Raw genomic sequence first — 26,930 nt, 5'->3', positions numbered from 1 at the left:
CAGTCTTTCCTGGCAGTAAAATGAGAGAACGGAGGACCTCAAAGGGATGCCACGAGAGTACAATGAAATAATGGATGTGAAAAGGCCTCGGTGAACAAGTGCAAGGGATCAGGCCTACCCACTTGAATCACTATTGAAAACTGGCTACCCAGAGCCCCTGTCCAGTGGTTTCTAGTCCCAACCCTGCCCCTTCTCCGCCCGACCCACAGCGATATCTTTGAATCTCTTTCTCTATCTCCTCGGATCCGGCCCCCAAACACTTGGCTGAGCGGCGGACCGGAGAATAGAAGGTACGCGCGCGAGCAGGAGGCGGAGCCTGCCGCCCCGATCCGTACTGGGGGCGGCCTTCGCACATGCGCCATGGCTCTGCGGCTTCAGTTGCCCGGCCGTGCAGCCAATCGGGGCCCGCGGCGCGCTCGAGACGTATTAACGCTGTGTTGAGTCGTTGCGTGCGAGGGGGGCGACGTAAGGGCGCTCCGCGAGCCCGTCTCTCCTCGAATGAAAGGAAACAACCTCCGGCGACAGAGCCCCGCTCCCAGGCGCTGCCGGAGAACCGACACCGACTTCTTTCTCTTTCCCCGCATTGGCGCTTCTCCGCTGCCGTTCGCCTCTGGGCCCCGCCGGTGAGTCCCCACGGTAGCTTGGGGCCCCCCATTCTCTGCCCGGCGGGAGAAGACAAGGAGGATGGCGATGGCCAGGCCGCCGCCCCTGCCCGTTGTTAAGGGGGACTCTTGGTGGTCTCGCTTTATTGTCAAGGACCCCAGAAGCGCCGCTCGTTGAAGGCGCTTGGCAGAGAGGCTGCTGAGAAAAGTGCTTTGGAGGAGCTAAGGGAGAGGCTAGGCTTAAGCCTAGACTTCGGGGGAGGGGGCGCAGCATTTAGGGAGGAAAAAATACTGGGGATTTTTAGTCTTTGCCATCGCTTAGGACATATTTGGGAAGGAGGGAGACTCCCAGTTTGGGAAGCGTAAGAGGAAGAATGGTTAGGATGGCAAGAGGGTTAGCTTTACGGAACTCTGGGGTGGGGGGAATTAGGGGCGAAACTGAGATCTGAAACGAAGACTGTTTGAGGGCGAACTCCTGGGGAAGGAGGGTTAAAGAAAGTGGTGGGATAGCTTCCTGGATTCGGGAGGATTGGAAAAGGACGATTAGGGGACCCTGACTTGCCGACCGAAAGGACCTGCTAAAGTGTTTTAGAGGAAGATAGTTTTGCGAGTTTATCCAGCGCTTGATTAGAGGGAGGTCTTGGAGTCTAGTGTGTATTGAGGAATAAATAACGGGGAGAGGATCCGGTACGTTATGTGTACCATCCTTTATTATATGGACGAACAGCACGGCATTCTTTTGAAATTTGTTCGTTTCGATATCCTGCGTGGAAGTTGAAAAATCCTTTCTTTTTGAAAAACCTTTTGTTTTCATCGGCTTAGTACGTAATATCAGGTCTTATTCATACAGTTCAAATTCTTTCTTACCCTTGGGTTTGAAGCAACTGGAAAATTCCTTCAGTTTCCTTTTGAATAACCGCAAAAAGCAGTGCGAAACATGTAATAATATCGTGCAACCAAATTCAGGTGCCCTTCCGGTTCATCTCTTACTCGTTTATTTCTCTCCGCTGTAACTTTCCTGACAGAAATACTGCTTCTTTGGGGATCACGTTTATATATTCTGAACTGTATATTTCAGCTTGATTGCGTGCGGAATTGTTTGATCTTCCGGAACTGCAGTTTTTGTTTTGTTTTGTTTTGTTTTTCTGTGAAAATGGTCTTTCAGATACCAGACATTGAATGAGCTCTCGACTGGGTTCTTGAATGCTCTCCTTGATGTTTCAGGTTATTTCTACCTTGGTGCTTTACAGCATCTTGTAAAATCAGGAACGCATTGATTGTTTCAGCCTAACTAATCGAGCTTTTATATTTTGCCAGACATTTAAATGATGTTTTTCACACCGATGCCTTTGCTTTTTTATGTCTGCTTTATAACATTATCCATAATGTTCTGTTTCTTTTAAGGAAAAGGTTTCATTGTTGGGCGAAAGCATCAAAGTTTGATCTCTGCATGCGCTGAAAAACCTTTTATACTGAAATTAAAAGGCCATAGAGCTGTGTGGATCATTATGAATCCCTTAATATTGGTCCTTGGAATGCCCTTATTTTCCCTAACTAGAGACCACAAATGAGACAGCATTAGATAAAAATCTGTATTTTTATGATAAAGACATTTTTGTTAGGAGTCATTGTTTCCATGATGTTCCCCACTTCATGTTTTACTAGAAGGCTGTAAAAAATTAGCAAGATATGCACAGATGCATTATTTGAATTTTAGTGGAAAAATCCATTTAGTCATTGTACATTGGGGAAAGTTTTTAATTGGTTTGGTGCACTTTTTTTGTGTTTCTGTTTGCTTTACCAATTTAAACTGATTAAGACACTAGAATATTTCTGAATGCAAAATAAAGCGTACCATTTTTCCTCTCTTAGATTTTTGGGTCTTTGATATCTGGAAAAGGAAATTCTCAAAATTAGGAGGAGAAATGTACCTGTTTATAAATTCAAAGAGGCAGAATTCAATACGGATAGAATTTGAGGGACACCATTTTCAGAATTAATTTCAAGAATAAAAAGTGCTTTTCTACTCTAGGACCTTTTTAAGATCTTAAACCGGTTTTATAGCGTAGGCTAGGATTGTACAGAAATTACACATTAAAGATGTCTGTACAGATAAGATTCGTAATGTGCCATCCTTTGAACTGGCCAAGGATGACCGGGAGAAATGCTGAATACATTACAGTGGTTTCAGAGTGCCTACTATTCATTGCATAGTAGTAAAGAAAGCTAATTTAGAACTCACATAGCAAATTTTGGCGCTATTTGTGAATTTTGGTGTTTTGCATGGTTGATTTTAAAGATTTTGGCAGCTATATTCTTGATAAAGCAACTGAACACATATTTGCCTGTACAAATGCAAACACACTTCCCCTTTTGTTTCTTTTGTTTCTCTGTTATGTCCTTTTTTTCTTTAATCCTAAAAGTATTTGCTGCCTGTTTTCAATCAGTTTCATGGTTTATAGCCAGTGCTATGAATACGGTACTGTTGTAAAGTATCGGATGCCATTTGGAAGACTGAGGTATTTAAAATTGTAGATAGCATTAAGAGTTTGTTAAACCCATCAACGCAGAGACTGCCAAGGCCTTTGAAGTTTTGTTTTTAAAAAACAAGATAAAGCAAAACAAAAACAACCCTAGGTCTAAATTGATAAAAAGACCTGTTTCTTTGTGGCTTCACCTTAAATTTTAATTCCATGTCTGTATTTTTATATTGTAAAACCCTGAATGGTTTGCAGCTACCACCTTGCTGGCATCCAGCTGCTACTGTTCTTGTTGGGGAGCAAGTGCTTCTCAGAAAGCTACGATGTAGTGTTAGTGAGTCCAATTTTCAACACAGTATCATGAAAATATTCAAGTATGTAGAAAAACAGGAAGAATTTCAGTAAATTTTAAGACAAAAATTGGAGATGTTATTGATTGTGATGTGTGTTGTAGCAACCTGGATCCTGAACTGCTTAGTTTGGTTGATTTGGGAAAACCACACAAGACACATCACCGATTTTACACTTGTTCAGATTCTTAAGAATCCATGTTGAGATTGATGATCTAAATCTGAAACCTTCTGTGTTAGAGCTTTTCTTCCCTTTTTTTGTTTGACTCCGCTACCTATAATTTGACTAGATTTAAGGGCCATTCAGAAAAATTTTCCTTCCTTTTATATAATATTGCTAATTTAATGTGGAAGTTACTACATTTAGAACTCCACTGTCCATTTGTAACTTTAATTTGATAAGCAGGCTTCTGGAGTAAGCCTCAGAGTCAGATGATATAGTTTTTTAAAATAAATAATTGGTTCCTAAAGCATGCTTTTTTGAATAGACTGTTATAAGTTTAAGTTTTCTTTACTCTAAAAAGGAATACAATGGCAAAAATTTGTTAAAGAGGTATACATGATTTTTTTTAAAACTTAAAAATAATTCAAATTTAAAAAAAATAAATGTTCCAGAGTCATGGTTAAGTGCATTCATTTGTCTTTTGTTGGTTTATCAATATGTGAACTTTAAGGAATTGTGCAATTTTAGAATTCTGTTCACTCTGGATATTGTGTCCTTCTCTTAGAAGTTTCTGCTCTGCTCTTAGATACATAATTCTTGGTCTCCTTGAAGAGGCATCTAGCTGTACATGAAAAATATTTTATATTAATTATGTCAGCAGATGGTTGTTTTAGTATCACACATTGTACATTTTTTATCGATCCACACAGAAATCGTTTTAATTATTTCACATATCCCCTAATTTGGGAGCAGTTTGATTTTCCTGAATTATTTCATTACCTTGTCTTTATGCATATGTTCATTTTTTTCATTACAGAGGCATCATAGGTTTTAATATTAATTTGTCTATATTAAATAGCCATTTTAAAATGCATACGTTAAAACTTAGGTTAAATATTAAACAACTTACATGACTGTGCAAACGGGTATTAAAGTGAAATTAACCATTTTGTTGCCCTTCTTATTCTCTGTAGCATTTCTTGAGGCTTAAAGTGGCATTCTAAAAGCAATTTAAAAATCATGTCAAGCTCAGTTGAACAGAAAAAGGGGCCTACAAGACAGCGCAAATGTGGCTTTTGTAAGTCAAATAGAGACAAGGAATGTGGACAGTTGCTTATATCTGAAAACCAGAAGGTGGCAGCACACCATAAGTGCATGGTAAGTATAGGCTGGCAACCGAGACACCTGAAACCCTGAGAATCCTGACAATGAATATTCCCAAATACGAAAAAACTCAGTTAAAATTTTAAACAGATGGTTTCTCACTAATGCTATGCCATTTTTACTAGAAAATTTCCTTGTAAAGTTAACATCTTATTCACTGTTTCACTGCAATTTCTTTAAATGTGAACCTTAATTTCTTTTAAATGTAATTTATAGCTCTTTTCATCTGCTTTGGTATCATCACACTCTGATAACGAAAGTCTTGGTGGATTTTCTATTGAAGATGTCCAAAAGGAAATTAAAAGAGGCACGAAGCTGGTAAGTTGGTATTTCTGCCTCTTGAGAATAAAACTTATTTTAAGCTCATTAAGGAGGAAATTGCTTAGTTTACAGTGTTATTGCATTATTAACATTATGATTTTTAAATTGCAGTCTTCCCCCCCCCCCCCCCGCCCCCAAACCAGAAATTCCAAGGTTGGGCTTAACTTATTTACCACTCAACAAAAAAGGAGTGAATCAATATTTATATTATTCACTTTGTTTTCCTTTTCAAAAAGAATCAGAATCTTCTTGGAGGCTGTGTTGACTGAGAAAACAAGCAGTTTGCTTAATTTGAATGTATCATGTGTTGAAGTCTTCATTCAGGTGAATTTTCATAATTCAGATGTCTTTTCATCTTCCATCATAAAGTCATTGTGGTCATCATAAATGAAGATGACCGTACCCTTTCAGCAGGAAAATGTTAGCACTTGCAGTGTATGACTGTGGTTCAGCTATATAACCCAGCATTTATAACTTAGTATCACTTTTGATGGCTTTTACTGTTTGTGTGAAACTCTGCTACATTGAATGATCCTGTAATTGTCTTCTTCTAGCAACCAGGTTGGCAGGATACTATGTTGCTCTTTTGGAAAAGTAACATCATCTCAGTTGGTATTTATGATCCATTATGGTTTACATTGAAACAACGTCTCTTCATTTGGTTATTATTTTTCTCCTTTGAACCCTTTACTGAAATTATATCTGCAAACGTGCCGTCAGTAGCTTCACTATTAAGTGCTCCATTATTTTAAAGATGGGTTGGGCAGAACATAAGTCTATGTTCTTAGGCACTGGATAATCTCATATTTCACAAAGAATCTGAGGAGCAGAACTAGGAACTATCATTTCGATGACCAGGAATAAACGATTTCTTAGAAGTTGTCAGTCTTGTAGCAGTAGGGGGAAAAATGCAATATGAAGAAGTTCAAGGATTTGAGACTTGCTTTAGGATAGTCTAAAACCCTAGGATCAGTATTGGCGCAAATGGGAATTCAGAGGTCAGACAGTTTTTGTGGCAGTGAGACCTTAACTGAAAGTATTTATCTTCCCCCACCCCCAAAACTGTAGTAGTAATAGAATGCTTCATTTTTTTTTTAGTGTGATTTTTTATTTGGTGGTTTCAGATTTCCTCATGTTTTTAAGGCTTGCTGATTTTTGAGAAACAGAGCAGTATGTTTTTATTTCTTAGTCCTTAAAAACAAATTCAGATGTAAAGAAAGAATACTATTTACCTGAAAGTGGTTGTACTGTAAACCTTATTACCCCATTATTTATTCCTTGGCATTATGAATATGCCTGGAAAATGCTTCTACGTCCTGACTTGTTAGCATTTTTGTCACTTGGCATGACAGCTCTGGTCCGAACGGGAGCCGTTTTGGTCTCTAATGTTACTTACTATTAACAAATCCAAGGCCTAGTTTTACATGAAGCAGCAGTGTACATCTGGCAGCATTGCTAAATCCAGTGGAGATTTCATTTATTTGGACTTGTTTGTGAAGAGAGCACCAGAACTTTGTACAGGTTTCACTAATATAAATTGTTTTGATTAATTTTTAATGGTATGGTGCAGGGAGTTAATTTTTTCCCAAGTGTAGTGAGTTATAAAGAATTAAATTTGTCCCTTGATCTAGGGAGTGGAAGAACATTGGAGGTTCAGACCACAAGCTATAGTAAGTAACAGACTTGGATGTGAATCCTAGCTCTGTCACTAACTAGCTGGATGACCCTGGGCAAGTTATCTACTTCTCTGCGCCATGTTTCCCTCACCTGCTAAAAGGAGATAGTGACAGGACTTGTCTCACAGGGATATTGTGAGAATTAAAAGAGAGACTATACAGGACTTAGCATGGTGCCTAGCACGTGGTTAGGACTTGATAAATGATAGCACCCATTGTAGTTAGTGTTTATAAATAATAATATCCTGCTAATGGCATTGTAGGCTAGTGAAAAGCATGCTGGCTGGGAAAGTCATGAGGCTTGTTTTTTGTTTTTTGTTTTTTTCCAATAACTCCACCACTGACACATTATGTAACTTTAGACAGGTTGTTAACTTATTTGTCTTTTCGCCAATGGTAAACAGATAATGCTGTATCACTGCTTACTAAACAGCAATGTTCCCGTGGCTAAACAGTTCTATGAAAGATAGAGTTACCTTAGGAAAGATGTTTAAAAAGCTATTTTGAGGCTGTGGGCATCTAGTAGTAAGGAATAGGGTCACAAGGAGGGAACTCTTGAGCCTAGTACATAGTTTTGCTTCTTCTCCTTCTCCCAACTGTCAGAATTTAAATAAGTTACATAGGGGATAGGGCTAGAGTAGCATTCATATATTTAACTTTGATTTCTAGGTGAAAAATAGGTCATGAATACCTGTTGAAAATAAATAGGAGTGCTGGTTCCTGGGTGCTTCCAAGTCAGGTTCCAGCCTATACCTGGTGTTGGCTTAAGATAGGTGCTCACTTGCCCGACAGAAAAGTAAAGAGAAAAGAGTCTGGGGCTTGCAGTGAAAGTGTTTAGGTGACCAGATGGGTCAGAGTCTTGAGAGAGTGGGAGATCACAGAACAGGAGGTACAGGTATGTGGTTTCTGTGTTCTTACTGCCACCAGCAGTTTTCCAAGGTTTTCATGTCAGTCACAAAGATCAGGGGAGGAAAGCAATTCTGTATGAGCACATTCATCTCTTTTGCATTACTTTTCGGCACCAAGATGGACCAGGAAGAATGTGCCAGAGTACTAAGGATTTTATCATTTGAGTCTTTGTTTTTGCAGTTAAGACAGATATATATTTTTCCAGAATGGTTTCCAGTTCCTTTTGCAGCCATATGGAGACACCACATCTGTACCATCTACTCTTAATTCTCCAGCCATCGAGCCAAGAAATGCAAATTTCCAAGTAAAATTATATGAATCATCGTCCCCGTTTTCATTTTCTTTAAGGAGATACTTGGGAGGAGTACATTTGAAGAACATACTCTTTCTGGTTGAAGCTAGGTGGTGAAATCATTTAGAGTATCTACATCGGATAGTTACCGTTGGAATTGGTAACTGTGTCCGATGTATCACTCTGAGAACAGGAGTTCAGAAGGCCATTTAGTTCACCTTCCTCAACCCCTATGCAAGATTGCCTCCAAGCCATCCAACAAAACATTTTCATCTCTGCTATTCTTAAATATATCCCGAGGTTGTGATTCTACCCAAGCAACTTGAATCATGACCATAATTATATGACACTCTTCAGAATTGAGAAATTCATCCTTCTTTATAACTTAATTATCTCACTTAATTTAAGCTGTTTATTCTAGGTCTCTCTCCTTCCATTAAAGGAAGTATTTGGGTTTTTTCTTTATTAAAACTGGAAAATCTTTCATATACTTGATGAGTATCCACAGGTCACTCCTAAACTTTCCCCTTTTCTTTCTTTCTTTTTTTTTTTTTTTAAGATTTTATTTATTTATTTGAGAGAGAGAGAGAATGAGAGACAGAGAGCATAAGAGGGAGGAGGGTCAGAGGGAGAAGCAGACTCCCTGCCGAGCAGGGAGCCCCATGCGGGACTCGATCCTGCGACTCCAGGATCATGACCTGAGCTGAAGGCAGTCGCTTAACCAACTGAGCCACCCAGGCGCCCCAAACTTTCCCCTTTTCAAACTAAATTTTACACGTTTAAAGAAAGCCTCTGAACATTTTTCCTGTTTTTTTTTTTTTTCCCGATAGTAGAAATAGCTAACATTTATTGCACACTTAATATGTGGGCAAAGTACTTTAAATACATGATTCTTTATAATCCTGACAATCATAATGTGAGATGGGAGGTATTAATTCTCCCTTTATGGACGAGGAAGCTGAGGCCTGGAGAAGTAACCTGCCTAAGGTCCTATTACTACTAAGTGGCAGAGCTGCCATTTGACTTTAGGGCCAGTGAACTCCACAGCTAGAACTCTTGATCACCCCAGCTTATACTAGACTGCCTTTTAAGCTACCCAACCCAAAATCAGATTTTAAAAAATATAATTATTAGAGCTTAGTAGTTTTTTGAAAAATATGGAAATACTACTGGATTTCGGACATAATCAGACTCCTTTTAACATGTATTAATAGCACTGTTAGTTTTTAGGACAAAAATCTTATATACGTACTAGGTGAGAGTATTCTGATTCTTTGTTACCCTCAAGATATTTTTTGTGGCCTCTAAAAATGGAAAGACCAGTTTAACATGGTTCTAATGGAGTGTTTGGCACCCTAGAGAAATGGGGTATCTGATTTTGAGAGTTTATGATCTAAATATTGGGTATGCCATGAATCTGCATATATGACAATTCATAGGTACACCTTTTTCTGTGTGGGAGGAGCCTTGCCTATTTAGGTAAGTAAGACTGCTTCCTAGAAATGGCAACATTTAAAAAAGGGAGGGGGGGAATGAGTCCAGGAAATAGGTTAACTACCAGAATGGGTCATTGAGACCGGCAGTAATGGATTCGAGTTAAGGTGGGATAATGGTAAGGTCTTTAAACCTTAGGCAGGAATTTCATCTTGGATAGGAGGGGATGGGGACAGGCAAAGCAGTTTTCAGGAGAAAAGGGATATACAGTAGTCATTGTGGAGAATGAAATATAATCATGGCAGCATATTTGTCTGCTGTACGTAAATGTCCTGCAAGGGCATCTTAAAACTCAACCTGTCTAAGCCATTATTCATCATCTTCCCTGCCCGGAACCCCGATTCTCTTTCTGAATCCGTTACCTTCAACTCTTCTTACACATCTGTCACATTGGTTCTCCTTTGGGATGTCTCTGCTGACTTTTCTTTCGTAATGTTACCCTGTACGCAGTCTTCCTTTCCCATCCTTCCAACATACTGCTGCTAATTGCTGGATCTCTACTTCCCTGACTTCGAACTTGCACTGACGCCTTCGTGATACAAAATCATACCCAGAGGCCTCAGCCTGTCCTTCAGAAGTCATAACTCCCCTTGTCCATTCTTGATCTCATTCTCTGTCCTCTTGGCTTCCCAAACATCTGTTTGTCCCCACTGCTGTGCACATACTGATATTATTCATCCTAGCTGTTTCCTAGCTGCCTCTCAGTTCTGTTTTTAAGTTCAGCTCAAACTTCACCTCTGTCATAGAGTTTAACATGATATGCATGGTATTTGTTACATGTGTGCAAGCCTTTCTTCCCCACTATATTCTGGTCTCTGGGAGGGTGGAGACTCTTCTCTTGGCCTAGCATAGGATTAAGTGGGGATAATGCATGGAAGACACTTAGCACAGTACTTGATGTCTCATTTGTGCTCAATAGCGTTCTAATCAATAGGTGGGCACTCATTAATTGTTGGATTGTTGGAGAAGAGCTTCAGTTGGATAATAGTGTGAAACCTTAATAATGGGCTAGGTGTAGATTGGCCAGGGAAGTAATGGTAGAGCATAAAATTCCTCTTTTTTGGTTAATCAGTGCTCTAGTGTGGTTTGCAGCTCTAGCGGTTTGAAAAGGAGAGAAATCTAGTGGGAAAAAATCCAGTTGGTTATTTGTTCAGGATGGTGGAGAGCTGTGTATGCCTCACCCAGGAGGGTTTGCATGTTTCTTCAACATTCCCTGGCCCAGTGTGGTGTTATTTTTGTTGTTTCCCTGGGCATGGTATTTGTCAAGCCCTCGCCCTAGAATCTAGAGTTCATCTCTCTGTCCATTTATCGGTTATTTAATTTAGTGCCTACTTTGTCCCAAGCACAAGGCGAGACACCTCGGTGGCAGTGCCACTGTGAATACATACAGTTTAGCCTTAGGAGTATGTAGAGAATGCCACCGGAGAGCTGGGATGGAGGAGCATCAGTAATTCTATTGGGGAAGTCAGAAGGCTTCATAGAAAGTGACGTTTGAAATGTGTTCCAGTGGGAAAGTGATGTCGTAGAAGTCAGAGGGGGGAGAGTTTCAAGGAGGAGGAAGTGGGCAAAAATACTAGGTAAGTATTAAATGCCAGTTCTATTTTAAAGTAGAGTGAATGGCTCATTTAGCATTCAGTAAGGACAAAACGGAGTGCCCACAGTGCATAGAATGCTACGGCTGTTCACTGCATACAGAGAAGCAGAAGATACCAGGTGATCGGTCAGTGGTGCTACTAAATCCTTAGAGCAGTGGTCCTTACCCAACTATGAAATCTGAAGGGGAGTGAGCAGGGGATTGCAGGCGTGTATCTTTTGAAAAAGGTTCCCAAATAATTTTTTTAAAAGATTTTATTTGAGAGAGAGAGAGAGAGAGAGAGCGCGTGCACCAGTGTGGAGGGAGGGGCAGAGGGAGAGGGAGAAGCACATCTCTGCTGCGCAGGGAGCCTGACAACACAGGGGCTCAATCCCAGGACCCTGGGATCATGACCTGAGCTGAAGGCAGATGCTTAACCAAGAGCCACCCAGGTGCCCGTGCTCCCCCCCCCCCCCCCCCCGCCAATTGTTTTTGAATAACACTCTTGGTTATGGACCATTGCCTTAGGAGAGGGGTCGGCAAACTTTGTGTCCAGGGCCAGATTATAAATATTTAAGGATTTGCCAGCTATATTGTCTCAGTTGCAGTCACAGACAATACACAAAGAAATGAGAATGTCTGTGTTCCAATAAAACTTTATTTTCAGAAATGGCTGGTGGGCTGGATTGGACTTGCAGGACCCTGCCTTAGGGTATTTTTGTGGAAAAACAGGTAAATTCTTCCTGCAGATTTGTTCACTGGCCTCATTGTCGTCTGTGTAACTAAGTGTAAATCCATCATGAGTGTATTCATCTATATGTGTATTTTTTTATAAAGCTCAGATTATGGCATGCAGATTAATTTTAATGTGTGCAAATATTTTACCTGTCATTTATATTAAAATGAATTTTGCTTTACTTTGGAGGTGATTAAGGAGAATGAATGTAAGGCGAAAGAGAAACTTCAAGTCCAGTGATGGAGAAAATCAGGTCTTTGACTATTACTGAATAAGTTAATTTTTTTTCCTTTGCCTTCATTAAATACTTCTTTGTAATTGGGAATAATGTAAATTTATGTCATTATATAACTAGTTCTCATTTATTTGTGCTAATGGAGGAGAACCCAAACCAGTAATGTAAAATAATCTATGTCTGGTTTGGGGGTATATCTTGGTACTTACTTGAGCATGGATGTGTATTTGACGTTCTTCACTGATTAAGAATAGCAGGCAGCATGTTTAGAGTTTAGAGTACCCTCAGCCTGAGAGACCTACACCTGAGAACAGCCTGAACCTATCGATCTGAGCTCAGAAAAACTCTGAATGTTTTCAGGTGAAAAAAAAAACCCTTGAAAAGCTACAAGAGAATTTAAATTGCTCATCAGTGATGACTCATAAAGTATGAGTATGGAGTATGTGGTATTCAGAGCAAGGTCAGGGGACTAGGTTAAGGACGGACTTGATAGGCTTACTTAGTTCATGGCCCTCCAGTTCTAAAAAGATTTCTGAACTGATTTGTTCAGTAACTGCTTAGATTTAGTCTGTTACTCTAGTAAAAACAAGTACTTTTCAGTGGCCCTGTTTTTTAGAAACACTTGGAATTTAAGGTCCTAACCTATCAGGTGTGTGCTTTTCTGATGACTTTGATGGCTTTCAGATGTCATTTTTGCTTACTAGCTTTCCATTTAGACCTAATTATTATATAAAGTTTATTATTATTAATAATGTGAAATTTGTGCTTTTATAAGACGCTCTTCAAAATGCTGAACTGTTTTTTTTTAATTGTAGCCCTAGCATAAACCAGAAACAGTCCTGAGTTCATGTTCCACCCTACCATGCAGTGCTATTTTTAGGATTTTTTTTTGAAGATTTTATTTATTTATTTGAGAGAGAGAGAGAGTGTGCGTGCGCACAGAGGGAGAGGGAGAAGCAGACTCCTCCTGGATCAGGGAGCCCGACGTGGGGTTTGATCCCAGGACCCTGAGATCATGACCTGAGCCAAAGGCAGACGCTTAACCACCTGAGCCACCCAGGCACCCCATAGGAGTTTTTTAAAAAGATTTATTTATTTTTAGAGACAGTGAGTGAGAGCAGGAGGAGGGGCAGAAGGAGAGGGAGAGAATCTCAAGCAGACTCTGCACTGAGCATGGAGCCTGATGTGGGGCTCGATCCCAGGACCCTGAGATCATGACCTGGGCTGAAATGAAGGGTTGGTCGCTCAACTATCTGAGCTACCCAGGCACCTCTCTTCTTAGGAATTTTTAACCTGTAAATCAGACAGCTGTCACTTAACCAGATAATTCAGAGGTCACTCTGAGCTTTCTAACCATGTTGGATAGGTGTCACTTATTCCTGTAAGGAAAGCAATGAACCTGGAGTTTAGGAGCATTTTTTTAGGCAGCTCTGAAAACTTACCCCAACTGCCTTGTCCCGCATTCTGGTTTTTACTGGAGGCAGTGTTATCTGTTATTGAAAACAACAGACACCAGTGTAAGGTGGACTGCCCTCACTTTATTTTTGTCTCATGTCTCCTGTGCAGATACCCTAGGTACCCTGTTCCCAACTCAAGTGCTTTTGGCATGTTTTCTTTGCCTACAGACTTAAGAATATGGCCTCATTTTGGAGCCTCTCTTGCATTGTCGTACGTTTATAGCTCTTTTCTTGGAGCAGATGTCTTGAGAGTAGTAACTACTTGGCTGTGAGGATTTATATCTATACAGTGGTGGTCAGTCACTGATACACATGGTCCATACACAGCAGTTAAGCTGTGCAAAGCTAAGTCTTAGCAAGCCCTTTGTCCCTTGGTTCCCTATGACTCTGTCTAGCCATCAGACTCTAGCTTTTCCCCCAAAAGCCATCCCTTTCTGCCTATCCTAGAAGTTGGGAATCTCATTTTAGTTTTACTTTGTGTCTATCTGTGCCCTTGGCTGAGTTTTCCCTGAGCTTTACCCATAGCTACTGAGAAAGCAGTATTTCTCCTTTTATTCCTTAGGACTTCTTCCTTTTACAAACTGAATTTCAGCCCTGGCCTGGTTCAGTTGACTGAGGAGCAGGTACGTGCCAGCCTCTGGCTCCCACAGGACTTTAGCTAAGTCATAGTCCTTTCGGTTCCCTTTGTCGGCTCTTACGTGTGACTTAGTTCCTCTTTAATCTGTGGGTCAGTCCCTTGAGACTCAGTTTGTCAGGTACAGCTTAAAGTTAACATAGGATAGCTTCACAGATTTTAGAATGGTGGTTACCGCAGACAGGCAGGGAGGGTGCGGAGATGTTGGTTAAAGGACACAAAGTTGCATTTCACTAACGTTAAAATATTGTGCCATACATCCTAAATATATATAACTCGTAGCAAAAAAGAAAAAATTTAAAGTTAGTATAGCTTCTAACCATACTATAAAGATGACGTGCAAACATCTGTCCTAGGATGGGGCCTTTTTTTCCCAGTCTCCCCATTTCAGAAGAGGTGATTGAGTTTTGAGGCTTACTAGGTCTACTAGGTAGCAAACTGAAGAGAGGAGGAAAAGTGAAAGAAAAATCAGTATCATCAAATTTTCACCTCTACTTAAAGAACTTGAAATCAGGGTATGAACAGGATAAGCTGACAGTTGACATTTACACTTCTTTTGGGGGCAGGAAATTAGCCCTCAACAGAATATTTGCTGTGTGGGATAGACATTTTTGCAGGGGGAAGAGGTCCGCAGTTAGTTCACCATGTTCCTGTCAGGTTAACTTTCATTTTCCCACATTTGAAAGAGTCACGGGTAGTGCCAACTTGATGTTAAATGACAGCTGACAGTCCTTCTGCTAGGAGCCCAGTAGGGACTGTGACAAATTTGAGGGCAAATGTTTTATGTAAAGAGAAATACAGGACAACATTATTTGGGTCCAACCAACTGCAGCCTTGCTGTGTTGGGGATCCCATTTTCCTAGGACTCTACTTTTTTCAAGAGAGGTCGTCTTTGTTTTATTTCCCATAACTTTTTTTTTTTTAAGGAAAGTGTACAGCCACCTATCTGGTTTTCCAACTTCTCTAATTTTTCTTTTTCTGTCTTGATTCTCAACCTTGTATCTCACAGGGCTAATCTTTTCCTCCCAAATATTCTCACCTCTCTTCATTCTGTGCCCCTTCAGCTGGATTGTTCTTCTCAATTTTACCTTTCCAAATTCTAGATCAGACTCTTCAAATTTGTAGACACGCTTGAAGATTATTATGTTAAATCTGTAGGTATTAGAACATGAATGAGAAAAAATATACCGGAAGATATTAAAATCTTCAATAACAGTAAGCTTAAAGTGAACACATTTATCAAGCACTGCTTTGTAAAGCACAGTGTCAGTCTTCCAAAAAACTCAAGTCTAGAAACAACTGATGGATAAAATCTGTACATTTATGAGCATAATTAGCCATACAAGGAAGTAAAATGGTAAGAACCAAAATGAATACTGTATCTTAAGTCCCACAGGAGTTCAGGGATAAAAGAATTATTTAGGGGTTGGGGTGTATAGTATAGCAGACTTCAAGATAACAGTTACGGGGCGCCTGGGTGGCTCAGTTGGTTAGGCGACTGCCTTCGGCTCAGGTCATGATCCTGGAGTCCCGGGATCGAGTCCCGCATCGGGCTCCCTGCTCGGCAGAGAGCCTGCTTCTCCCTCTGACCCTCCCCCCTCTCATGTGCTCTCTCTCTCTCTCTCTCTCATTCTGTCTCAAATAAATAAAATCTTTAAAAAAAAAAAAAAAGATAACAGTTACGTTTCCATTTTGTGTTCATAGGTACATAAGCATGTTTAAATTGTATATTTAGTTTTATTATGGGTACTTTTTGCTATTAGCGTCTTGCCAGAATTTCATATACAAGTGGGTATTTCGGCTTTTATATGAATGCTGCTTAAAATAGATCCAGTAAATTCTAATTGAGAAAAATTCCTACTGCTAACCTTAAAAAGAATTTTCCACTCTTTGAAACCATTTTTATTGGAATATCTTCTTCCTTTCTTCCTTGAGGAACTGACAAAAGTGAGAATGAGCTTTTTCTCACTTAAAAATTTTTATCTGTCCTAAATTGCTGTGTAGTTAACTCATGGGCAGATTTAAATTAAGAACCAGCAAAGACAAATTTTGATATATTTTGGACATTTGGTTTCCTTCTTATTCTCAATAAACTGATAGATGGATATTAAAAGCATTTGCTAGTGTATTCCCCCCAAAATAATTTTTTGTATGTGAAAGTATTTTTGCCCATTGTAGAAAAATCAGAAAATACAGGAAATTGTAAAGAAAACCAACCACCTAGTGACAGCCCCTCAGCATCTTGCTGTACCTACTTCCTCCCATTTTCAAAGAACTTATAAACATAATTGTGATCATAATTAACATAGTTTTATATCCTGCTTTATTCTTCATTTAGTATTATACATAAACATTTTCCCATGCCATTAAGTTTTCTTTGGAGAGTGGCTATAGAATATTTCTAAATATGGGTGTGCTATAATTCAAAGATTTTTCAGTTGTTTTCCATGAGTGGTTTTACATTTTGGACTATTGTAAACAATTCTGCAATGAAGATGATATGTATATAAATCATTTGAATCTCATTTTTTTAGACTAGATTAATAGTAAAGTTAGCGGATCAGGAAATAAGAACTTTTTAATTTATTTTATTTATTTATTTTAAAGATTTTATTTATTTGACAGAGAGAGACACAGCGAGAGAGGGAACACAAGCAGGGGGAGTGGGAGAGGGAGAAGCAGGCTTCCCACCCAGCAGAGAGCCCGATGTGGGGCTTGATCCCAGGACCCTGGGATCATGACCTGAGCCGAAGGCAGACGCTTAACGACTGAGCCACCCAGGCGCCCCAATAAGAACTTTTTTAAAAGCTCTTTGATAAATAAGGCAAGCTGCTATCCAGAGTACAGTGATTTCCAGCAGGATATGAGAGGACCCATCTCACTGTATTTTTGCCAGTGTTGAGCCAAGTACAGTATTTTTAATAGTCCCTCCCCTCTCATTTTTGCTTGCTAATTGAATTCAAAATTTTTTTTTCAAAATATACCTGTGCAAATCCATTTTTGATGAAATTTCAAGATGAACTACTTGCAGTAGAGTTCTTCAAGAGGTGGGGTAATGTTCAACTTGTTAAGATAAAAAAAACAGGTTGTAAAATAGTATGTACAGAATTACATAGAAAAATACTTGCATGTAAACATTGTGACATACTGTAAGTGCATTTCTGCTTGGTAAGCATGAGTTGTTTTTTTAATTTCCTTTTTGCCCTTGTGTTTTCCAAAATTTCTATAGTAAGTGTGTGTTTTGATGAAAGATATAATTTGCTAAAATGATAAAACTTCATAATTAAGCTGTAGTATGAATGCTCACCTTCTCAAGAATTTACAAGCCACCCAAAGGTATTTAACAGCTTTTCCTGCTTGATAATTTGGCACAATATTTCTTTTTACAGTAATACTTTGAGGTTTCTGTATTTAAGGAAATGGAGTATTTCCCTAGTATTAATAATGGGCACTGGCCCTCATGTTTTCTGGGATGTACCTGTATTGAGAATGTTTCTGACTTAGACAGGAGTATTTCTTAAATGACAGTTTGAATGAGAGGTTGAGTGTTTGACTTGCTTAGAGAAGTGTAAGGAATTTTATTGGAATTTATATTAGCTTCTCAGTATACCCAAATTGCTCAGGGGCCAAGTAATCCAAAAGTTAGGATGGTAAGTGTTCTTTATGTTAAAATTAATAGAGGAATGAGAAGAGTTCCGAATGAGGTATCTAGCAACCAAGAAACAGTTTTTAAGATTTACCTTACAGTGAATTTATTTTGGCATGGCATCTATAGCTTAGGAGGATAGCCTCCTTAAAAGTCCACTCAGTACTGTATACTATGATACGTTAATCAAAACCACTAACAGTCATTGTTATGTGCTTTTTTGTTTGAAGAGCTTTTTCCTACATTGAGAGCATAAGCTAGTTAAACAATAGGAATTATCTAATAAAGTCAGAAGGTAAATTGCATTAAGATCTGTTTAGAGTCCATTCTTCTATTTGCCTGAATTCATAATACAAGAGGTAAGTAACATAGATTAAATTAAAATAGATGAGCATATTTTCACAAATTGACATCACAAAATATTTTTAGAGCTTGAGATATTTAAAAATCTACTCAGTTTTTTATCCTTCTTCCCTCACTTGAAGTTGATTTTACCAAGTTCCCCAATAGTATGTGAGGTTTTGTTTTGTTTTTTTGTTTTGTTTTTTTTCCGATTTTCATTAAGTGGAAGTGTGAAGGAAAAATTTTTTCTGGTATGAGACATTTTCCACAGTTACCCATTTCCAGGAAAATCTGGATTGTGAAAAGGTCTAAGTTATATACAGCTTACATTCCTGATTTGTAACATTTCAGATTTTCTCTTGACCACAGTGAAACAATAGACATTAATAATATTCCATTAATTTTGTCAATGTTTAATCTGGGGGAAAAAAATACCCCCTAGTAGAATTTTATTCACATTATTTCTAGGCGAGAAAACAAAAGTAGCATTATTAGTTACAAAACTTTTCAATAACCAATTTGTTTTCCTTGACAGAGATTGATATGCCTCTAACCTGACATCACGGCCTTAGCAAAATCGCACACTAATAATAATTATTTTATTGTTTTGCTGTAGATGTGTTCTTTGTGCCATTGTCCTGGAGCAACAATTGGTTGTGATGTGAAAACATGTCACAGGACATACCACTACCACTGTGCATTGCATGATAAAGCTCAAATACGAGAGAAACCTTCACAAGGAATTTACATGTAATTATTTAACTTGTCTTTTAAGTTTTTTTTAGCAGTCATATTTTCTTTAGGCTTTTGTAAAAGTTTTTCCCATTTCAGAGCATTTCATCATCATTGTAAAGGGGGTTTTTGGTAAGGAATTTAATGGTTAGAGAAATGGCATAGGACGTTTAATAAGATTTTTGGAATCCAGCTTGTGAATGGGGTGAAGTGTATTGCTCATTTTCTTAATTTGAAAAACGAGTTTAGTTTGTTTACTTGATAATTTTTGATGTCTTCATTTTTTTTATAGGGTTTATTGCCGAAAACACAAGAAAACTGCACATAACTCTGAAGGTACGTCATGTAGCCACTTTTCAACATCAAGAAGAAATTTGAGTGAATTCTACTACACTAATTTTTGCCATAAGGTGTATCTCAATATTGAATACATTTCAAAGAATTAAGAAAAGTGTTAGGATAAACTACATAGTGAAAAAGATCTGGATTTTTGAGAAAATTTTTACCCCTGAAGTTTTTGTAAGGAGTACGTTGAGAATATATTTTATCTTTAGGAAAAAAGGATGCTAGTGATTTTGGATTTCTGTGTTCATGTAAGTGTTAGTAGATTGTAAAATTAATAATTGGGATCTTTTTTACTGTCAGATCAGCTAGAGATACTGGTACCTTTTGTGATCACCAGGCTTCCTGTTAAATTTTCACATTGTACTTTTTTGAAAATATAGACATGTTCATAAGAAGTGATCAATTTTAAAATATATTAACTTTTAAAATTACTTTATAGTTTGTTTCCCCTTAAATTTATATAAAACAAGGTTAGGGGTGTTTATATGTAGTTAGCCAAGTTGTCTTTGCTCTTTAAAAGGGATGGGAAAGTTCTTAAATTGAATTCTGACTTGTTTCACACCTTTGCAAACAGATGGTTTTGATACTTTTACTAGCAATATACAAAGGCTTAGATTTAATCTGAGATTGTTCTATCCTTCCATTTAAATTAGATATCTTTAGTTTTTGTTAGCCTTTGAGAACGTGTTGCTTAGAATTAGAATGGTTTGAGGGGCGCCTGGGTGGCTCAGTCAGTTAAGCGTCTGCCTTCGGCTCAGGTCATGATCCTGGGTCCTGGGATCGAGCCCCACGTCGGGCTCCCTGCTCAGCAGGAAGCCTGCTTCTCCCTTCTCCCACTCCCCCTGCTTGTGTTCCTGCTCTCGCTATCTCTCTTTCTCTCTCTGTCAAATAAATAAATAAAATCTAAAATAAAAAAAAAAGAATTAGAATGGTTTGAACCTGTTGATTTAGGAAGTGGTTTCCTGTGTCAAGATTTACGTAATTATCAGTGTTAGCATATTAAAGTTTGTGACCCTTTTTGATATCTTAGATTGTGGCTATATCCTCTACTTTGGGACTCTACATTAGTTCCAATACTTCAGTGTAGTGCTGGTTTAAATATATAATCTTCAGCAAAAATTTGCCTTTAAATAATAAGAACAAAACATTTTAGAGGTGATAAAGTGCAACTGAGAAACCTGTAGTGTTTTCCTTTTTTTTTCCTCATTTAGTTCTAGAATTCAATTAAAAAACCTTGTTCAAACGTTAAGAGGAAGCTTGCCCACCTTTCGTTACTTCAGATTTTAACAAGTGTGTTTGATTCTCTTTAAGATTGTAGTGACCAGATGTGTATGGTAAACCAAGGGTTAAGAGTTAGGCTTTGTTGAGTACAAGTATAAGGATACACTGGGGCAGGATAGTTGAGCTTGGCAACAGTGATTATTGGAGCCGGCTTCCCTTTCTTTTATTTCCTCCATTTCTGAAGCTCATAGTACCATCTAGTGGTAGAGAAAAGTCACTGCAGACTGCGTAAAGTAAAATAATTTTGACCACCTTTTTGTTTTGAGAACCTTATTGAGAAAGATCTAAATTAACACTTTTATTTTTTTTTAAGATTTTATTTATTTACTTGACAAAGAGAGAGAGAGCGCACAAGTAGGCAGAGCGGTAGGCAGAGGGAGAAGCCGCCCCCCCCACCACTGAGCAGGGAGCCCATGCGGGACTCAGATCCCAGGACCCTGGGATCATGACCTGAGCCAAAGGCAGACGCTTAACCGACTGAGCCTCCCAGGCGCCCTAAGTTAACACTTTTCAAGATGACTGTTTTTTAATGATAACTGGCAGGATTCCTACAATTCAAATTCGTGATACAGTTGTTTCGAATTTTGGGTTCAGTGTATACTTTTGTAGCACTTTGGGACCCCTTGTATTATCGATGTATATGCAGTGTGCTTATACTCATATTGTAGAACTTGAAGCATAATCTTACAATTTAAAGGCATCTCAGAGTTTGTATTTCTTGAATTTTGGCTTTTATCAGTTTTTTTTTTTTTTTAAGATTTTATTTATTTGACAGAGACAGACACAGTGAGAGAGGGAGTATAAGCAGGAGGGGTGGGAGAGGGAGAGGCAGGCCTCCCACCGAGCAGGGAGCCCGATGTGGGACTCGATCCCAGGACTCTGAGATCATGACCTGAGTCGAAGGCAGACGCTTAACGACTGAGCCACCCAGGCGCCCGGCTTTTATCAGTTTTATCTAAGGTTTAATTTACTTGATATTGAGGGCTTTGTCAGAAACAGAACTTGCGGTTATTTCATTGTTCTAATGGGAAAGCTGTGTTCTACTTTACGATTATAATCTGTGGTTGGGGTTTATAGGGTTATATTTCAAGGACTCCCTTTGAGAACTACAGCAAAGAGGAATTGATAGCTGTGGCAGTCTCGATCATCTGCCATGTGGCTCAGTAACCTCGTTTGCTAATACTTAAAATGCTAAATACTCCATAATGCAGTCTGTTCATATTAGTTTGATGTAATATGAACTGTGTTTTGAAACACTAAATTTGAGGATCTCTTTACCATCTCCATAGTTTTGCCTTTTCCAGAATGTCATCTAGTGAGAATCATACCATATGTAGCCTTTTCAGGTTGGCTTCTTTCACCTAGTTGGCCTTTTTTGGGAGGGCAGCGGATTAGTTGATATGTAAATGATTACAAGAAAGGATCTGATAGGCAAGAAGAGATTGAAGGTCCCGGAAAGGAGGGAGATTCAGTGCACAAACAGAAGAATCGCCCTGTGATGGGAGAACATTTCCGTTGTAATAGGAGAGAAGGAAGAGGAGGGGTGGTTCCTAACTGGTCTGTTTTCTCTGTGAGGGAGAATGTAGGGTGAGGCATGAGGGTTGGAAATTGAAGGAGAGAGGAGAAAGTTTGAAAGAATAGTTGTGAAGACTGGGAGAGGAAGTTTGCTTAGAGAAATGTGAGGTTTCCAGACTGGATAGAGGGCTCAGTTAAGGTTGTTAACCGTTAATTTATATATAGTGATACCCTCAGGTTGTGTGACTTCCTCCAGCAATTCAGGATCCTGTGTGTAGCACAGAGAAAGGGGTTAGTTGGTTAGTTCAGAATTGGGATTTTGCCAAGTGGGTTCAACAAAGTAGTAAAGGTAAAAGGGAGTTTAGGATATTTGCAAGGCAAAAATCCAAGATAGGGAAGTGAAGGCAGGAAAAAAAGAAACAGAAGGAATTAGTAGACTGGGGGTCCTGATAAGGTTGAAGATCAATGAGAATGAAAGTACATGGGAAAGCAATCATTTTGTGGTCCCAAAGTGTGTGTGATTTATAGTGATTTCAGAGGTTAGAACCATTTTTAGGTGATTCTAAAGGTGTCTGGGTGTGATTATAGGAATTGGGTAGTTGATGGAGGACACCATTGAAGGTCAAGGAACTTGCTTGGATTGTCCCGTGGGCTGTTGAAATCACCCAGGATGCAGCAGGGACTGGGAAGGAGAAAAGAGCTGTGAGCTGTGTGCTAAAGAAAATCTGATGCATGGGGTAGAATGATTGGGAGTTGGTAATTGTTAGCAACACGGAAGGGAGGAAGCTGGTGTAGTCAGTGTACCAGCAAAACTGGCAACATCTGGGAGTTGGTTAGAAACGCCTAACTCAAGCGCCCCTCCCCCGACCTACTAAATCGGCATCGCCACTTTAACAGATCCCAGGTGGTTTGTTTGCATGTTAAAGTTTGAGAAGCCGTGGTTTAGCTGAATGACGTGGACCTCAGGCGCAGGGCTTTTTACAAGGGGATACAGAACTAACGGTTCAACAAGGCTGTCTAGTAGAACTGACCGTGACAGTGGAGGTGTTCTATATTTGCACCATCCGGTATGGTAGCCACTAGCCACCTGCGGTTGTTGAGCACTTAAAATGGTTTAGTACCGTCCTAGTCTTAATAGGAATTTATACATTAAAAATGGACAGGAAAAGCCAGAATTAAATTCTGCATCTTATGTGTTTCCCCCCCTTTGGCCTATGTGTTTAGATAATAGGTATATTCTTTACCTTTTTTTTTAAGGCAATATTTTTAAAATGTCAAACATTGGCAATAGCATGTAGGTCTAGCTTTGTAACTGCTGCTAGTTTCTGAATTGTAGAAGTACTTGAACATGACAGCTTGTCATCAGTAAACATTTGAGTACCTACAAGGAACTGTGATTACGTCTTGTGGTTCTTCTAAAATCCTTTTCATTAAGGGGTTAAAGCTTTTCTGTTTAATAGTTTACATGGAGCAAAGCATCTGTGATGAGACAGAAAGCAGTAGAATAGCTGCTGAGTGTTAGCTGTTCGTGGCAAGAATGTGTAGATTCTAAAGTTGTGATCACAAACATAACCTCAGCTCAGTTTGGGTTCTTGACATTGTAAGTAGCCCAATTTGTGGCTTATTACTTTTGTGAAACTACCCAATATAGAATGTTGTGCATGGAATGGGCGGGCGCTCAAGAGATGTTTGTAATCTCTTTCCTTTGGCTTAAAACAAAGCATGGTATTTAATGCATCACTTATTTTTGGGTGATCTTTCTGTCTCCTGTGACTTCTCTTGTACCGGGCGTTAGTAGAGCGAGATGAATGAATAAAACAGGGTTTTGGGTTTTGGGGGGTGGGGGAAGACACCATTTAGTGACGGATTTGTGACCAGCTGATTAAAATACAGTGGTGACACATGGAAGTACTTAGAGAGAAAGGGGCATCATGTTTGCATCTTAAACCCTTCAGAAAACAGTATATGAATGAATGAAGGGAGAATGAATGATAAAGCAGATGTGGTAAGTTGTTAACATTTGGGTGAAGGGTGTACAGGAATTGTTTCTGTCAATTTTTAGAAGTCTGAAATTACTTAAAAATAGCTTAGTGATAAGTGCCACAATTACTTGGAGCGACCATAAAAGACCGTGTAAAGGAATCTTTGGTGCTGAACCTCGGAAGAGCTCGCCTTTAACGGACAGTTTGGAAACTTTTATATTGTCAAATCATATAACTCAATTTGTGTTTCAAGAACTAGAGTCATCATGGTTCTATTAGAAGTATGTTGTGTGTTTTCATCTATGTAGATTCAAAGCCTTTGCCTGCTTGGATATTCCCTTAGTATATTCTTCCCCTTTGTTTTCTCTGGAATGTGCTGCACCTTCCAATCTTCATTACGTATATCAAATGGAAGTTTAGGGAGATTTTACTATATCAGTGTCTTTAAAAACCTTTTAGGGGGCGCCTGGGTGGCTCAGTTGTTAAGCGTCTGCCTTCGGCTCAGGTCATGATCCCGGGGTCCTGGGATCGAGCCCCGCATCGGGCTCCCTGCTCGGCGGGGAGCCTGCTTCTCCCTCTCCCACTCCCCCTGCTTGTGTTCCCTCTCTCGCTGTGTCTCTCTCTGTCAGATAAATAAAGAAAATCTTTAAAAAAATAAATTAATTAATTAAATAAAAACCTTTTAGGTTTTGTAGCATTGAATGGATTTATGAAGTCCTGGAGAGGCAGTTTTGTACACTGGTTGAATATGGGCTCTGAAATCAGATCTATATTTGAATCTTAGCTCTGCCACTTACTAGTCACATGGTCTTGGGCAAGTGATTTAGTATCTCTTGGAGCCTTAGACACTGCATTTGTAAAATGGGGATTTAAAAAAAACCCTACCTCATAGAATTATTGTAAGGATTAAATGAAATAATGTATGTAAGGGCCTTAGCAATGTTCCTGGCACATAGTTAAGTGCTCAGTAAATACTACGTGTGCTCTTCCTTGGAAGATAATAGAATTTAAATTGTATTTGGGATTTAACCTGGAAAATTTTAGTAACGTACTCCATTGTGCCCTCTGCTAGGATTGACTCCCTATTTTTTTCTTTGATTCACCAGATTTATTGACTACCCATGTGCAAAGTGCTGTGCTAGGTACTGTTTACGCTCATCTTTTATTTAGCACACTTTACAAACTCATTATCGGAAGTTTCAGACATACACAAAAGTATGTTTGAAAAAAAGCCCCATCTCCTGGCTTTAGCAGTCATCAGCTTGTGGCCAGTCTTGTTTCATCTGCACCCCTCCCCTCCTTCCTCCGTCTAGATTATTGTGAATGAAATTCCAGACCTATTTCATTTTAGCACACTTAATTAAGAATTAATATTTTTGATGTATGTTATGTGTTTATATATGCATCTGTATATGAATATGCATAAAATCATTTATTTCCTACCTTTACCGAAAAAGCAGAAAGCAGAGTTTATGCAGAGCAAAAGCACATCGCGTTTCCATTGGAGAAGGCAGGGCAAGTGACCCCCAGTCCTCCTTTTGTCACAGCCGTAAAGATGTAAAGCAGAGGTGGTGATGCTTACCCCCAACCTTAATGCTCATCATTTTGCTTTTGTTTTCAAAATAACTTCAGCACACATTTATTGAGTGCCTCCTGGGTGTGGGCACATTGGGCGATTTAGAAAATAAGCCCCTTGACGAAGAGCTTACAGTCTATACAAGGTATGACAAGAGTAATAACTAACAGTTGAACAGAATTTTCTAGTTTACAAAGCATTTTTCACATTTTCTTAAGGCATCCTTTTCAGGAAGGTGTTATCATTAGTTCCATTTGATACACCAGGAGACCTTGCCTTGTGAGTGTTAACTAACTTTACCAAGTTTTAAGACCTGGTAGGTGGCAGTCTTCAGACTTTCTGTGCAGGGGTCCTTTCTACTTCATACAGTTAACTGATGTGAGATTGTGGGGAGGAAAGGCAATGGAGCTAAAACCACAAGGTAGAAGATGAGACAAATATTGATTAGGAAGAAGAGAATTGGTAAAGGAACAGATCAGGCTTGACAGTACTAGGAGGAGGAGAGCTGGGGTCCTGGTCGGTTGGTCACTGCTTTGCCTCCTAGTGGCAATCAGAAGGGTAACCAGAGAGGAGCCTGGCCTTTCTGAGGTGACATAGACCTTTAGGCGCTGTGCTCACAAAGGGTGGCAGTGCTTGGTGGCCCAGGAAGGAGCACAGCCTTGTTTTGTCACCTACCTTATCAGCCTGGATTTGTAGGAATTGCAGCTGTGAATACAAGGGTAACGTTTTGGTTTTTTATTGCATTCATTTGTTTGAATAGGTATATGAACATTGTACAAAAAGCAGCAATATGGCAGTTTCTTGAGTATCCTTCCAGAGCATTTCTCTGCAGACATAAGCATGTGTAAAACTATCCTTTTTCTAACGTCCAGGAGCACTTGAAATGGTGTATTTCCGTGATAGTGGGTATTACCACTTTAAAAGCATGTCGGAACTCACGGGCATAGATTTGTCCCAGCTCTGCCACTTCCTAGCTTTGTGACCTTGGCTAAAATTATCTAACCTTTCTGAACTTTTTCTTATCTGTAAAATGAGGGATAGGGATGGTGACAGATGCAACCTCGCAGGGTAGGTCGTGAGGCTCCAGTGAGATTGTGTGTATAAATCACAGAGCACATTTATGGCACAGTCAGAACTCCAAAAGCTCAAATGTGAGCTCTTAGATTTGGACTATTTCCAATTTATAAATTACGCAGAAAAGGGCAAGATGCAGAATAGTATGCTGAGGATGCCATTTGTTTGTGTATCCTTTAAAAAAAAAAAAATCCATTTGCATACCCAGGGAAAATAGTAGCGGACAGATACGGAGAGTGTCTCATGGGCCAGGCGCTGTGCTATAAATTCACTTCTTTACACGAACTAACTCATTCAGTTCATTCATGGACCCTGAGGTGGCTCTGAGGCAAGAGGACACACAGTCTGGCA

General features: G+C 39.3%; 1 protein-coding gene across 2 annotated transcripts in view; it reads left to right on the top strand.

The window, feature by feature from the left end:
- Positions 1 to 436: 436 nt before the first annotated feature.
- Positions 437 to 26,930, top strand: part of PHF6 (PHD finger protein 6) — a 47,735-nt gene continuing 21,241 nt past the window's right edge. Inside the window, exons 1-5 of one of the 2 annotated variants that reach the window (XM_044911586.1) lie at positions 437 to 623; positions 4,570 to 4,753; positions 4,976 to 5,077; positions 18,691 to 18,824; positions 19,099 to 19,142. In XM_044911586.1, the coding sequence (XP_044767521.1) occupies positions 4,616 to 4,753; positions 4,976 to 5,077; positions 18,691 to 18,824; positions 19,099 to 19,142 (418 nt within the window). In that variant the 5' untranslated portion in view covers positions 437 to 623; positions 4,570 to 4,615. Of the gene's footprint in view, positions 624 to 4,569; positions 4,754 to 4,975; positions 5,078 to 18,690; positions 18,825 to 19,098; positions 19,143 to 26,930 lie in introns of those variants that run through there. The other variant, XM_044911587.1, reaches the window with a different exon arrangement.

This window comes from Neomonachus schauinslandi, chromosome X (assembly GCF_002201575.2).
Source record: "Neomonachus schauinslandi chromosome X, ASM220157v2, whole genome shotgun sequence".
In the NCBI taxonomy this organism is placed as follows: Eukaryota; Metazoa; Chordata; class Mammalia; order Carnivora; family Phocidae; genus Neomonachus; species Neomonachus schauinslandi.
This window is presented reverse-complemented; position numbering and strand designations above follow the sequence as displayed.